This window comes from Corylus avellana, chromosome 1 (assembly GCF_965113065.1).
Source record: "Corylus avellana chromosome 1, dhCorAvel1.hap1.2, whole genome shotgun sequence".
NCBI lineage: Eukaryota > Viridiplantae > Streptophyta > Magnoliopsida > Fagales > Betulaceae > Corylus > Corylus avellana.
The window spans coordinates 17,189,924-17,205,812 of NC_142490.1; the positions used below are offsets into that span (position 1 = coordinate 17,189,924).

Sequence of the window (15,889 nt, forward strand, 5' to 3'; positions counted from 1 at the left end):
ATATATCATGATACATACTTATTTATCTAGGTGTCTGAGAATATAAAATTTACTTCATAGAATATGTTGTGCAAATTTATTTAACTCGCAAGTGCACGAATTAATTGTAGTTTAATGGATTGCAAGTGTGAGGTTGAACCCACAGAAAATTGTATTTTTGAAAAAAACAATTGAAATCTAAACTAATTAAATCCTAACCTAGTTCCAAAAAGGTTTAAAATTTTGATTTTTCAAATTAAAAGACAAACATAAACTAATTAAAGTAAACAAAGAGATAAAATACTAAGGTTTGAGAATTCACACTCACCGAATCATAACAACTTACTTCCATGTTTATCAATATTGATTTGAAGTTTTCACAATTAAAATCTTAGATATGTTTTACTATGCTTCAAACAATTAATCAAATCATCCCATATATCTATTAATTGCACAAATCACAAGAGGAATCCAATATCAATTAAATCATCAAATGTATCCATAAATCACAAAAGATATCTAATCTTAATTGAAACACCAAATGTATCCGTAGGCCAAATCACAAGGGATATCCAATTATTTAGGTAAATAAAATCAAGCAATCAATTATGTGAAATTATCTTAAATCATCAAGTGTATCCTTGAATCATAACAAAATATCAAAGAATCATGCCACATATTGAAAAGAAGTAAAACAATTAAAATATTAAACCCAATAAAATCAGATAAATAAAGACTTACATGAAAGTATTGATTCTTTATCGGTGATGCTTCATCCCCAACCTTAGTTGGGAATTTAGCTCCACATAAAACCTAAATCTAAAGAAAACCTAAATTAAAAAGAGAAAAACTGTAGAATTTTGCTATATGGAATTCTATATATTTTCTTGAATGCAAAGAAGTCTATTTATAGGCTTAGCGAATTCATAGAAGCCCTATTAAACCTTGATAATTCGGAGGTCTGTCTCCCAATCAAAATAGAAGTCAGAAATCAGAATAGGATTCGTCCATATTTGGGTCCTTTTATTGCGGGGTGATTTTGGCATAGTAACCTTCTGAATTAGGAAACAAATATTTGACAACGAATTGTAGTATTTTGAGTTAGCTTTCCAATTCTGCTTGAATCACTTCAATCCGATATTTGAGCGGAAAGTTATGGTCAAAATACTGAGATATGTACAGAATCTGAATTTGAATCAAATCCAAAATTTTATCCAATCTGAACTTTAATCCAATCTGATCTTTAATCCGATTTAACCTTTTCTTATATTTGGTTAAACTTAACCACATCATCGAGGTTTTCTCAAAGTATGCTTTCTTCCAAACTTTGCATTTTTCCCTTTAAAGCTGTAGTTTTTTTTTAATGACCTACAAAATACTAAAAACACAAAACTAACAGAAAATATTAAATAACAACACAGCTAAAGGATTAACTAATGTAAATAAAGGGGTCCAAGTATGCAATATTTGACACTTATCAGAATATATTATTGAACGCAATGGCCACAGGACGCCCTCTCATGTGTGGCCTAAGGTGAGCAACTCCAAATAAACTAAGTAAAACTTCACTTAAAAATCTTTTATAAACAGAAAGATTCGTGTCTTCTACATGCCAGATAGCCAGACATGTGACTTTCCCTCAACTTCTTTTCTTCCTTCTACTTTATTTTCCTGAACTTTTAAGTTATCTCCCAAAGTTATTGTTAAACTTATTAATGTGGCTATAAAGCTACCAAGAAAATTGTTTGTTCTGTAGTATATATAATGAAAAACGCTAAACAGATAAATATCACAATTTTATGCGGAATTAACGGATATTTATCAAAGCAAACAATCACCAAAATATGAACAATCACACACAAAGATTTTGGTGACGAAGAGGAAACCTTTTAGAAACCGATCTAAAAGTAAAACCTCTCCGGGGCAGCCAAACCCAGGAAATCACTATCAAAAGATTATCCAGAGATTACAGACACTAGGAACACTTACAACCCTTTGCAAGACCTTGGCTCTGTAAGATCGACAAGCCTACAACTCGTCTCCTTGCTCACAATCTTCTTCAACGTGATTCTCCTTTACCGGACCCTTCCGATAGACTTCTTAACCGTAGATTTATCAAAGGAATAACTAAAACTCTAAGAGATTCAATTTAACGCTCACCACATATAATCTCTCTTAGCACAGCCTCCGACGAACTCTCTGGGGGTGAAAATTCGTACTTCTATCTTTTATAATGATGTATATATACCCCCGACAAAACCCTAGACTTAAACCACTTAAAATCACGTTTTTGGGCCTCAAACTTACGGGGTGTCCGGACATGTTAATGGGCTGTCCAGACACGGCTTTGCGGAGCAAAATTTGAGTTTCTGGAAATGAGGTCCGGACCCGAGGAAGGCATGTCCGGACATGGGTGAAACAGCATTCTGGAAATGCTGTCCAGTCTTGATCAACAGCCCCGATCGATGGGCGTTTGTGGTCCGATTGAGCTGAAATTTTGCAGGGACGTTCATAACACATGAATCTATATTATGAACGGTGGAGATTGGATTCTGAGCACTCTATATCAGTGTTTGAGCTCGTGAACAGTAGCCTCTGCATTTTGGAACTGAATTAAGACAACACAAGAACTAACAAACTCCCCCTTTGGCAATTCAGTGACAAAACCAAAATGTCGAGCCAATCCCATCATCTCTCCATATTTACTCCCCCTTTTTGTCACAGAATGACAAAAGGTCTTCATATTTCCTGAAACACTTCACAAAATATATTAAGGCATATGTGGAACAGGAATACAGAAATAAAACTCATGATCACAAAAAAATGACGTAGAATGCAAGATCATGAACACACATCACCAAAAACTCCCCCTCAACATATGACTCAATAATCAACAAGAAGCTAAAAAATGCGAAACATGTTTCTCCCCCTCAAAAGTCAAATGAACACAAATGATAACACATTAATGACTCATGTATTGCACAATGAATATCCCAAACATGCTCCAAATATGCAAAACATACATGATACTAGAAATGGCTAGAAACTCATATTGCTTAACCTAAGCCAAGAAAATGTTTCATTCAACCCATGCTTGTGTGGTGTGTGGGTAAGCCATCCAAAGAGAAAAATTTTCAACTTACAAAATGAGGAGAAAGTTTCACCACCATGAGGTTTTGACAAGTATATCAAATCAAAAGTCAAACCTTATCATACTAGGGCCTAGCCACTCTCATCCTATACATTTCTCTTTGTAAAATATTTTGCACAAGTTTGACACAGTGAAATAAATTCCTTTTGGAATATGATCTTTTGATTTTATTTGTTTCACTATTTTGTTTATTTTTCTCTTTGAGAAAGTGTCCTTAAACTTTTGGTGCTTATCACAAAAGAGAAAGCAGGAATTTTTAAGCCCTAGGTTCAACTAGCATATGGTCAATTTGAAAAATATGACTAGTCAAAAACCTCATATGGTTACCTAACAGACCTCACAAATAAAGTGAAACAAAACCTCAATTTAAGCTTAAATGTGCACAAAAGATAAAGCATAGGCAAAATGTACCACATATGCTCAGGCTTTAGGTAACCACAAAAACAAGTCCATTGACACAAATTTTCATCTCATGCATATTAAGAACATTCCAAGACGTAAGGAATTAAATCCATAAAAAGCAACATGAGAAATTAATGGACTATCTAGGTGCATAAGACAAAAGAAAGAAAAGGAAACAATCAAAATAACATATTTTTGTCTTTTTGAAATTTTTCACAAAAGAAAACAAATGCAAAACAAAGAAAAATGCAATGCAAAACAAAACAACATGCTTGAATTGAGATTACAACAGGCAAGACATGAATGTCCTTTAGCATTAAACTTTCATCACATCTTATAGGTCCCACTACAAAATAATGATTTGGTTTAATAACTACTTCTAGGTCTTCACAAGACATTACACATTCCTGAACATTTGATTAGCAAGTAGACAAAAATCTTGGTGGTCCGCACACAATATCTCATCTATAAGCTTTTCAAAGATCATGATATATGAATTTCTTGAAAAATCCTTTATGAATATGCCTCAAAACATGAATCTCAAAACAATCATGTATATACTCTTCATACAGAAAGTGTAACAACAAAAACAATGCAGTGCATAAACAATAAAGCAAAAACTAAAAAAAATACAAAGCAATGAAAAATAACACGCTCTAGGATATTCAAAAATAAGCAAAACAATTAATCCTAGGCATGTTATTGACTCACCTAACTTTAGGTGAGATCACTACCACTCCCCCTCATTGGGTGAATGGTATAATCCTTCCTAACCCAAACCTTCTTGAATAAAGGTGTAGAGACGTGAACCTTTTCAAACTTGTCTACTCTAGACATACCTCCCATCATCATTACCAAACCCTCATAATCTTTCCTAGAAACAGAATTTTTATTTTTATGCACATGAGGTTTCAATTTAAAACAGTTGGGTCGAATGTGACCAACTTTTCCACAATGATGACAAGTAGGGATAAACCTTTTAGGAGGTAGATTCCTAGGAGGATGGACGACTCTATATTTGGGGTAAGATACATAAGGTTCAATATGAATTTTCTTAACTTTCTTACCTTGTGAGGTCGAGGCAGCTTCTGTTTTTCTTTTAACCACAGAGTCTTCTACTTTTTCTGATTTAACAAAAATTATCTCGGAAGTAGAATCATTGTTAGAAGACAAAGCAACATGACAATCAAAACTTAACTCAGATTTATCACAATCAGAATTCTGAGTATGTAACATATTCTCAAGGGAATTGCTAGAGAATTTTTCCAATTGAGTTTCTGACTCTTTTAATTTATTCTCTAACAAATCAACTTTAGAACCTAAAACAGAATTTTCAGATTTTAAAGAATCAATTAAAGCATGTGATTCAGACAATTTAGTAACAATAGATTCATTCACATGTTTAAGATCTTGAAACTCCCCCAAACAATTTGTGTATTGATGTCTCAAAAGAGTGAATTTTTCCAACAAATTGTTGAAGGAGTTTATAAGATCATATTCCCCTTGAGAAGTATTCATAGCAAACAGGAGTTAACAGATCTCACTCAAGAATTTAATCCAAACAGAGTGAACCCGCTCTGATACCAATTGAAAAACGCTAAACAGATAAATATCACAATTTTATGCGGAATTAACGGATATTTATCAAAGCAAACAATCACCAAAATATGAACAATCACACACAAAGATTTTGGTGACGAAGAGGAAACCTTTTAGAAACCGATCTAAAAGTAAAACCTCTCCGGGGCAGCCAAACCCAGGAAATCACTATCAAAAGATTATCCAGAGATTACAGACACTAGGAACACTTACAACCCTTTGCAAGACCTTGGCTCTGTAAGATCGACAAGCCTACAACTCGTCTCCTTGCTCACAATCTTCTTCAACGTGATTCTCCTTTACCGGACCCTTCCGATAGACTTCTTAACCGTAGATTTATCAAAGGAATAACTAAAACTCTAAGAGATTCAATTTAACGCTCACCACATATGATCTCTCTTAGCACAGCCTCCGACGAACTCTCTGGGGGTGAAAATTCGTACTTCTATCTTTTATAATGATGTATATATACCCCCGACAAAACCCTAGACTTAAACCACTTAAAATCACGTTTTTGGGCCTCAAACTTATGGGGTGTCCGGACATGTTAATGGGCTGTCCGGACACGGCTTTGCGGAGCAAAATTTGAGTTTCTGGAAATGAGGTCCGGACCCGAGGAAGGCATGTCCGGACATGGGTGAAACAGCATTCTGGAAATGCTGTCCAGTCTTGATCAACAGCCCCGATCGATGGGCGTTTGTGGTCCGATTGAGCTGAAATTTTGCAGGGACGTTCATAACACATGAATCTATATTATGAACGGTGGAGATTGGATTCTGAGCATTCTATATCAGTGTTTGAGCTCGTGAACAGTAGCCTCTGCATTTTGGAACTGAATTAAGCCAACACAAGAACTAACATATAAGATTTGAAAAGAAAAATAAAAGATAAAAGTACAAGATGTTGTGCCTTTGGTTGATTGCATTTTATTAATGAGAAATGTTAGGAGTACCAACATCAACTAATCCAAGAGGCCACTTGGAAATCCACTAGATTATCTTAGCAATAGAGCAATCCAACATGAGGTGTTTGATAGTTTCAGATGGCCCCTTGCACATAGGGCAATTCCAACTAATCAAAGAGGCATTGGAAACAAATCTACCAATATTAGATACTGTAAGCAAAGCATTCCAAGAAATCTTCCAAAGTAAGTGCTTTAAACTCCATAGACTATCACATGTAGACCAGAGTGTAGTCCGAACCCATATGTTATTTCATGTTTTTTGTTGTTTAAGTGTCGTGGCTGTCCGGATGGGCGCCATCAGTTTGTTTTATTTTCTAGCTGACTTTATGTTGTTATTTTATTAGGGTTAGGGTTTTGGGAGTCTTTAGTTCGTTATTTTATTAGGTTTACAGTTTTGGAGGTATTTATGTCATATTTTATTAGTATTAGGATTTTGGGCTATAAATATATGCTTATAGCTTCCATAAAAGATCAGTTGATGTTGATTATTGATTTTTATTAATGAGAATTACTCAGAGTCGAGTTTATTCCTCTATTTTCCTTCAAAACCTAGAGAATATCTACTTTTGTTAAGAAGATTTTTAAGATCATTGATAGAATCAAGATCTAGAAGTATTTATCCGCTACTTAATAGTATTCTTCGCTGCAACCCACTAAGTCACGCTGCATCAGTGGGTATCAAGGCTCAATTACTTTCCATGAATGGGGAGGAGCAATCGCTTTGTAGACATGAACGAGTGTATGTGCTCACGGAAACAACACGTAAGGAGCAACCGGCAATTCGCTTGTGGCACATGAGTTGTGGGCTGAATAGTTGTCATCGCCAACTAAGACCGTGATTCACAATGACGGAAGGCAAATCTATTGCTGAACATTGGCAACACACGGAGGATAGATTCAGAGCTATGAGGGATCAAATTGAAGACCTTACTGCCCAATTATCCAACTTATGTGGTCAACATGGGAACGGATCTAGAAACCCGTTTGCAGAGCGCCGAACGCACGAATGTTAGCACCTTGCACAAGCTCATGCCAATCGGTGGCCCGGCGGGTGAGTAGATTCAAACTTGAAATACCAGCATTCCAAGGTTGCTTGCAGCCCAAAGAGCTCCCTGTGACAGAAAAAAATAGAAAAAATCTACAAAAGAAAGGTTCCTAGAGAGGCGGTAGAGATTAGGAGTCAATTGGTCAAGGAGGAGAAAGATGGCTTTATTGAAGAATATTGCTCGATAGATTGGGCCTTTCCACCAATCTATGACATCTATCCCAATGAAGAGGAGTTGTTAGAAAAAGGTAAATCTCTCAGATACACATCATGTGCTTGATAAGAGCCTCGAAGATAAAGTCTTTGATTTGAGTATAGCGCCAATTAACTATCTTGATTTCATCTGGGTAGATGCTATTTTGTCAAATTCTTCTAACTAAATTTGTAATGAGATCTGTATGGCGGGAGAGAGACGAGAGAAGAGCACGACAAGCTTGACATTTGGCAAGTGATGAGCGAGGCATTCAAGATTATCATCACCGTCTCCTGATGATTAGGCCCATCATGTGTATTGTGGGCCGTTGCTGTGTCTTGATCTTGAAGAAGGGTGAATGGAACAAGTTGACAAGGCACCCAAAAGACCGCAGGAAGAACCGTTCGAATTCGAGGACGAATTCTCTCCAACCTGGGGAGAGTGATGTAGATCGGAGTGTAGTTCGAATCCATATGTTATTTCATGTTTTTGTCGTTTAAGTGTTGTGGCCGTCCGGACAGGCGTCGTCAGTTTGTTTTATTTTCTTGCTGACTTTATGTTGTTATTTCATTAGGGTTAGGGTTTTGGGAGTCTTTATTTCGTTATTTTATTAAGTTTAGGGTTTTGAGAGTATTTATGTCATATTTTATTAGGTTTTGGGCTTTGGGCTATATATATATATGCTTATAGCCTCCATAGAAGATTAGTTGATGTTGATTATTGATTTTTATTAAGGGTTAAATACTAAAAACTCCCTAAGGTTTGGACACTTTATTTTTTCCCCCTTAGGTTTTGATTTGTATCATAGGAGGTACCTGTGGTTTTGATAAAGACCAAATTGGTCCTTCCATCCATTGACCATTAGTTGACTTAATGAAAGTTCACGTCACTGATACGTGGACTAATTAAAATTCGACACTTGGCATAAGTGGCCACGTCATCAGTGATAATGTGGCCACCTAATTAAATTTTTTATTTTTTATTTTTTAATATATATATATTCAAAAAAATAAAAAGAAAAAAGAAAAAAACTACAGCCACCCCCAATACTCACTGGGGGTGGCCGAAACCACCCCCAAACCACCATTGGGGGTGGTTCGGCCACCCCCTTGATTATTGATTTTTATTAATGAGAATTACTTAGAGTTGAGTTTATTCCTCTATTTTTCTTCAAAACCTAGAGAATATCTACTTTTGTTAAGAAGATTTTTAAGATCATTGATAGAATCAAGATCTAGAAGTATTTATTCGCTGCTTATTGATGTTCTTCATTACAGCTCACTAAGTCACGCTGCATCACTATCCCAATTAGCATGGCTTAAAGGGGTAGGCCTCAAAGAATTATTTTGAATGATGATCTATTGGGAAGCAGAAGGAGCCCAAATCGATGTATCAGGGGCAGATCTGCTCGGGAGGTGTATGTTCAAAACCTTTGCACCGAAGAGGCATCAAACAGGTGATGCAAGAGAGGGATATTCCAGCTACGGGAAGAGGGTAAAATAAGGTCAGAAATGATACTATTAGGAGGAAAGTTAAGGGCTGGATTTGGAATAGGTTCAAAATTGGGCATGGATGGGATCCAAAGAGAGGACATAACATTAAGGTCAACACCAGACGCGATAGCCCAACAAGCCCCATTGTTACAAATTAGTGTGCCATTCCAATTAAATGTTTATTTTGGTTGTATTTTATTAAACTCTAGTTTGTAGTAGGTGATGTATGTATTGTTAAGCCGTACGTGTGTGTGGTTCTAGAATCTACTTTTCTAATAATGTGTGCTTGACTTTTGTATTGGGCAGCAGATGAAAAGAGTGAGAATATGCAGAAAAATGAGAAGAGAACCGAGAGATATCTAGCAGCTTTCTTCAGAAAAATTGCTCCCCTGTTTTTTCTCTGTTTTTTCCCTTGCCTTTATTCATTTCTGCAGCAGGTTTTTCTTCTTATTCTCGTGTTTCCCTTCTCTAATTTACTACCCATTGAGAAGTGTCTTGCTGGAACATCCAGCCAACACCCATCACCACTTTCCTATGCATTAGGATTCCCTTCCAAATCCAAGAAGCATCGGATTTAAAGGGGGCTTCAAGAAAAGAATAATTCCTCAAATACTTTGCTTTTAGTGTGTCAAACCAAAGCAAAGAGCTGCTAGCCAGGATGGGAAAGTCAATAGGATGAAACCCCTTGTAGACAAGAAATCAATAATTCCTCAAATACTTCAACAAGGCTTTGCGTAGATAATCAGTTAAGTACGCTTTTAAAATGAATAAGGAAATGGGAAAGTCACAATAAATTTGGTCCATCTTCTTCTCAGTGTTTGCAGTGGCAGTGCTCGGGGTTTGTACGCGTGCATGGTGGTGCGGTCGTGTTCGCCTTGGGGCTCTCTGATTAGGCATTGTAACTTGGTTGACTGACCAAGGTTTGGATTGCTTTTGTTATTTTCCTATTAGTCACTCTTCATGCAAATATAATATCATTATAATCATTAATTAATTCCTTTATTTCTATCTGATTATTTTATCTTCTTGCGAAAGAAAGAAAAACATAGAAGATGCTGATCCTCAACTTATGGTCTCTCTTTAAATTACTCGTACCAAAAGCTTTAAAGCTGATTAAAAAATAAAAAATAATCTTAGTTATTTAACTTATATTCTAATTAACCCTCCCTTTCACATTTTGAGTTAATTAAACTTTTATTTAATAAGTGAAGCATCACACGTAGAAATGTAGAATATTTAATTGAAATATGAGCTGAATGATAGAGACAATAATATCTCTGAACTAATATCATGTTAAATCAACACTTATTCCAAACATTTAAGTTAATTAAAATGAATTAATTTAATAGTTTATATTTTAAGATCGAGGAGTCTCATTTCGTCAAAATTCAGCCCTAGTTGAGCGATCTTCAACAAGATTTGGGCAACTGGAACATAGCTAAGCTAGCACAGGGTCCAAGATTTGTTGAAATGAAGGAGATGGATATAGAGGGGCCAAGCTCAAGCGAAACTAACGAGGGTAAGTGCTCTCTCCTTTTCTATCATCATATGGCGTTGTAAATATAGTAGTTAGGGTTATATGTATCTCATCTAAGTACAATTTTCTGTATAATTAAATATAATTGCGATTTTATTATCTGCACTACGTACAGAGAAGGAGCTAGAAACTATTATGGTTAGAGGCTAAGAATCAAAAATATTTTAAGGCCGGTTGGCTTGAAAAAAATAAATAAATAAAATTACTTATAATTTCTTTTTTTTACCTTAGATTTTTTTTATTCTTAGGAATTTTGGGGGAGGAGGACATGGCCTATAGCAGTCCCCCTGCTCCCTGTCTGCAGACATGTGACACAGTTTTTGAATATAAAGTATTTTTTCCACGAAAGAAGAGAAAAATTCCTTTAAGGTTAGAAGATTCCCAATAACATAAATTAGTTATTCCAAATAACTAACAGCATTTCCAACGATGGTAACTAAAATACTTGGTCTAGAAGTGGAAATTTCTATTTTAGTTACGCCCTTTTTTATATATACTCAACATATTTTTTATTTTATTTAAATATTATTTTTTCAGAATTTTTTATTTTATTTATGTAATGAATAGTTAGAAATAGTTATTTTGTTAAATTACTAGTTATCCCAAAAGTTTAAGCTTATAGAAAGAGATAAATTTAATCACTTCTTACTTTAACACTCCCTTCATGTGTGGGGTCAAACTCTATCTTAATAGGTGATGCCCAACAAACTTTAACATATTTACTGTAGCACGCACAAAAAATATTAACTAATATCAACAATTTACCTAGTCTTTTCAATATATATGCTCATTAGCTTAATGACATGATTTTTATCACCACATGTTGTAATTAATATGTCTGGCTTTAAAACAATTATATTATAAATCCAGAGAAAAGAAGATTATATGAATATCGTGCTCTTTGTGGTCCTCTCCTTCGAGCTGCCATGAAAAGTGATTGGCCTGCTGCTAAGGCTTTTCTTGACAAACACCCAGAGTGTGTTCGACTTCCAATAACGAAACAGCAAGCGACAGTACTTCACAGTGCAACGGCTACAAAAAGCACCATTTTTGTAGAAAAACTGCTGAAATTGATCACTCCAGACGACTTGGAATTGACAACAATAGATGGAGTCACGGCCCTTCACGTTGCTGCTCAAACAGGAACAGTGAGAATTGCCAAGGAGATGATGAAAATGAACAATAAACTGCCATTCATCAATGATGGCCATGAAAGGACACCACTTCACATTGCAGCTCATCTAGGAAAAAGAAAGATGGTCGAGTATCTATTCTCTGTGACTCCTTTTCCACAGTTGTCTACTCGTCAACGCATTAATCTCCTTCTTGATATTATTTCTGCTGGTTTTTACGGTATGTCATATATATGTTTTACAATTTGAGTGTTTGAGATAATCAATTTACCATGCCATTATCTTTGTTTGAGATAATCAAATTCTTAATCTCTTACCATTGACTAATACTAGAAATTTCACTTATGTTTTTCTTGTGTCATTTAAAAAATGAGGTAGTTTTTAAAATTACAATTTGATCAAAATTCAATGATGATCAACGAGCTCAATGGTAATTTTAAAAACTACTTCATTTTTTGAGTGACACAAGAATGACAGAAGAGGGACTTCTAGCCTTACTCATTGCCACTTCTATTGCAATAATATTGTTGACCATATTTTATGCATTTTCGAACCAATTCCTTTTTGCAATGATGAGAGATTTTTTTTATGGACAGATATAGCATTGGACATTCTCAAAATGGATCCGAATTTAGCAACTGCCGTTGACATTACCCACACTGTGGACACTTCTTGTGGTTGGCGAGCTTTGGAACAGTTGGCCAAAAAACCTTTTGCAATTAGCAGCAAAAGTCAGCTATCATTCTGGAAAAGTAGCTTAAATTCGTGTTAGTTTACCTCCAATCCAATTTTCTTTAACAGCATACGTATAGACAACATTGCCCAAGTAGCTGCTTTTATCACATTAATCATAATTTGACGACAATTTTACTCAAAACGACAGATCTTTAGATGGTATATATATACTCCCCAAACTATGACAACTTCGGATAATTAAGATCATATATTTTCTATTTGATATTTGTTAACTATATATTTCCTTTATAGAGACACTTAATTACGATCTGGAGGGTAGTGTGTTTTTTTAAAAAAAAAAAAATTATTTTACGTTTTTTTAATTTTTTTATAGTTTGGTGGAAGCTAGCAGTATTTCTTACTAAATTCAAATGCATATACCTTTCTATTCTTCTTTTTGTTCTATTAGTTATTTGAGAATAGGCTAGTCATGAAATTAGCATGACATCTAATTAATTACATAAAAACAAATCCTAAATTTCAAGCCGTTAATCTCATTATGCTTTGATATTTGATCTTGAAATTAATTATTGCAAATAAATTAAAATCACTCATGTACGTGAGACTATGATCACATAAAATTCATTACGTTAGTTTGCATTTTTGTTTTATAAAACTTTCAATAGCATCTCTTGTTATGGTTCTTGTTAAAATATTGTATAGATCTCAATATTTCTTTTTATAAAATGATCTTTGAAATATATTCGTTTCCTAATCTTAGGTCACAAATGGATCTATAACAATGCTTTGATGAGGACATATGCCCATCAATTAGTTGAAGAGCTCTGGAAAGTGTTTCATATAGTGCCACAAAAACTTTTCTCATCAGAACTAGTTTATGATCATATGACTTTACTTGTTGAAGCTGCGAAAGTAGGAAATATTGAATTTCTTATTATACTTGTACGCTCTTTTCCTGATCTCTTATGGCAAGTAGATGAAAGTTACGGGAGTCTATTTCACATTGCCATTACATATCGGCAAGAGAGTGTATTTAATCTAATATATGAGATAGGTGTCATGAAGGAAAATATTACAACCTATATTGACAAAGATGGTAACAACATGCTGCACTTTGCTGCCAAATTGGGTCCTTCCGATCAATTAAATACCCTATCAATAGCAGCCGTTCAAATGCAACATGAGTTGTTGTGGTATAACGTAAGTGTTAACATTCTTTAATCTATTTATTTATTTATTTTCACTTGTTCATTTATACCTTCGTTATTGTAGAAAATAGAAAAGATTGTGCCGCCTTCATATGTGAACATGAAGAATTCAAATGGTGAAACACCTCTAGATATATTTGAACGGGAACATAAATATTTGCAAGAGAAAGGTGAAAAGTGGATGAAGCAAACAGCAAACAATTGCATTCTTGTGGCAACATTAATTGCTACTGTGGTTTTTGCTGCAGCCTTCACTGTACCAGGTGGCAACGATCAAATTACAGGAAAACCTATTTTTTTGAAAAGTAATTGGTTTACGATATTCTTCATATCAGATGCGATAGCAATGGTCTTCTCTTCAACATCGATACTAGTGTTCATGTCAATTCTCACGTCACGTTATAGAGAGGAGGATTTTGTCAAGATAATACCTCTATTGTTGTTGTTTGGACTTGGTGTACTCTTCGTCTCTATAGCAGGGATGGTAGCAGCATTCAGTGCAACTTGCTTTTTGGTATATTACACCGACACAGCATGGGCTCCTATTGTTATAACTACTTTGGCTACTTTGCCAATAGCTCTTTTTGTTACGGGACATTTTCGAATTTGGGTTGATACAATCCACTCAACATATTGGTCAAGTATTCTTTTTGGGCCACATAGACGTAAACCTTTCTAGTGGAAGTCAAACAAAATATGATATATATTTCCTATTTTCCTTCGTAAATGATCCAGACTATTGTTAATTGTAGTCAAACTTTCGTTTAGTAAGTTCTTCCACTTGTCTAGTGTGACTGTAGTCAAGCTTAATTTTTACAATATGTTTCACTCATGGGTGAGTCTCCCTTACGAATTGTATCATGTGAGATTTTTCTTGGCTCTCTAGTCATGCGACGAACTATCATGCAATGTGGGCCTCAAAAACTTGCTAATGAGCTTTTTGCGGAAGATTGTTGTGGGGATTTTAACCCATGTAATGTCATTGCATCTCTATTTATTCTCCTTCAAAATTGATGTGACTTGTAAAATTATTGTTGGATCAAATAATAGTGATCAATCCAAAATTTAATGATAATTTTTTAAAGCCACATCAAATTTATGAGGATAAAATGAGAATAAAAGAATAGTATACAGTTGAGTTGGGTATCAGTTAAATCGGTGACGATAGATGTATTTTTCACCTACCGGACCGAAAAAGTTGATGTCTTTTTATTGTGATTTGTGTTAGGAGTAGGTTAGTTTGATTTGTTTTTTTTTAAAAAAAAAAGATTCTTTCATCCCATCATTAAATAAAATAAAAAAGGAAAAATGCAAAAATTTGTCTTTGTAGTGTACCTAATTTACAATTAACCCTCTGTGGTATCAAAATAAACTTAAAGATTCATGAGATATGCCAAAAAAATAATTTAGTTGCTACAATCAACTTCAGTCCACTAGTGCGATAAGTGTCAAATTGACTTAAATGTAACAAGTGTCACAATTTTATTAGTTCTAACATTTCACGTTATCAAAATCTGATATGTCATTAAACATAACTTGACTGTAGGGATACTATTATTTTTTTGACATACCTCAAGGACCTTTGAGTTTCTTTTGATACTACAATGAGCGAATTACAAATCAGGTAAACCATAAATGACTGATTTTACATTTTTTTCAAAAGAAAAAAAAAACAAAAAAAATAAACAAAAATACTCCTCCCTCGAAGGAGTCAAAATCTCAGTGCTCTTGTTTCTGCATGTATAGACATATGCGACTAATGGGAACGAAATCTAATATAATTCTAAGGGAAAATTACTGTTTAAGTCAGCGGAATTTGTTCATTCCTGAAGTTCAAAATTGATCGAATCGATTCTTAAAATTTAATAAACAAATCAATAATAGACGGATAATATTTTCTGAAAAAATATAAGATAAATCTCAGAATCAACGAGTTAAATAACACCTCAAGTTTTATTTTTATTTTTTTTAGCTTAAGCATCATAACAACAGAATAACAAACTTACCTAACTGACGATGCTGACTAGATTAACACGTGCATTCAAGTAAGCTAACATAATTAATTTGTTAGTAATTTTGTTAATCTGCTGTTAAATCACAAGTTCTTCCTTGTACTCTTATTCTATTTTGGGACTGAAGCCGTTAAAAAAGCAAACAAATCGACACAAGTTGCTTGCAAGTCATGGTCTTAAAGCAAGAAGCACTACCGCAAAAGCAAAAAGCAAAACGCGAAGGCTACAAAAAGCAGGAGGAAGACAAAAGTGACAGCTCACAAAAGAAAATAATTGATCAATGGCAACAATCATTCTGAAATGTGAAAATTATTTATTTATTTTTTTAAAAAAAAAAAGAAAGTAGCAATGATTCTCGTAGAAAAAACAAACGTAACGATTTTTCCTTTGTAAGAAAAAAATTAACAATGATTCACTAATAACAAACGGTTTGTAGGCGAAATTTTTAAGGATGAATTCTATGGTTTCTAACAATAA

The 15,889-nt window shown here is 34.4% G+C and overlaps 1 protein-coding gene across 1 annotated transcript; it reads left to right on the top strand.

Annotated features, from left to right (window-relative positions):
- Positions 1-10,209: 10,209 nt before the first annotated feature.
- LOC132169296 (uncharacterized) lies at positions 10,210-14,079 on the top strand. Its single transcript, XM_088517657.1, has 5 exons — positions 10,210-10,345; positions 11,234-11,716; positions 12,093-12,263; positions 12,953-13,392; positions 13,465-14,079. The coding sequence occupies exons 1-5, from the start codon at positions 10,297-10,299 to the stop codon at positions 14,077-14,079; spliced, it is 1,758 nt and encodes a 585-aa protein (XP_088373783.1). The 5' UTR covers positions 10,210-10,296.
- Positions 14,080-15,889: the final 1,810 nt, after the last annotated feature.

Coding starts and splice junctions, on each gene's coding strand:
- LOC132169296 (XM_088517657.1), top strand. CDS start 10,297: ATGAAGGAGATGGATATAGAGGGGCCAAGCTCAAGCGAAACTAACGAG. Junction 11,717..12,092: donor TATTTCTGCTGGTTTTTACG/GTATGTCATATA, acceptor TTTTATGGACAG/ATATAGCATTGGACATTCTC. Junction 13,393..13,464: donor ATGAGTTGTTGTGGTATAAC/GTAAGTGTTAAC, acceptor TCGTTATTGTAG/AAAATAGAAAAGATTGTGCC.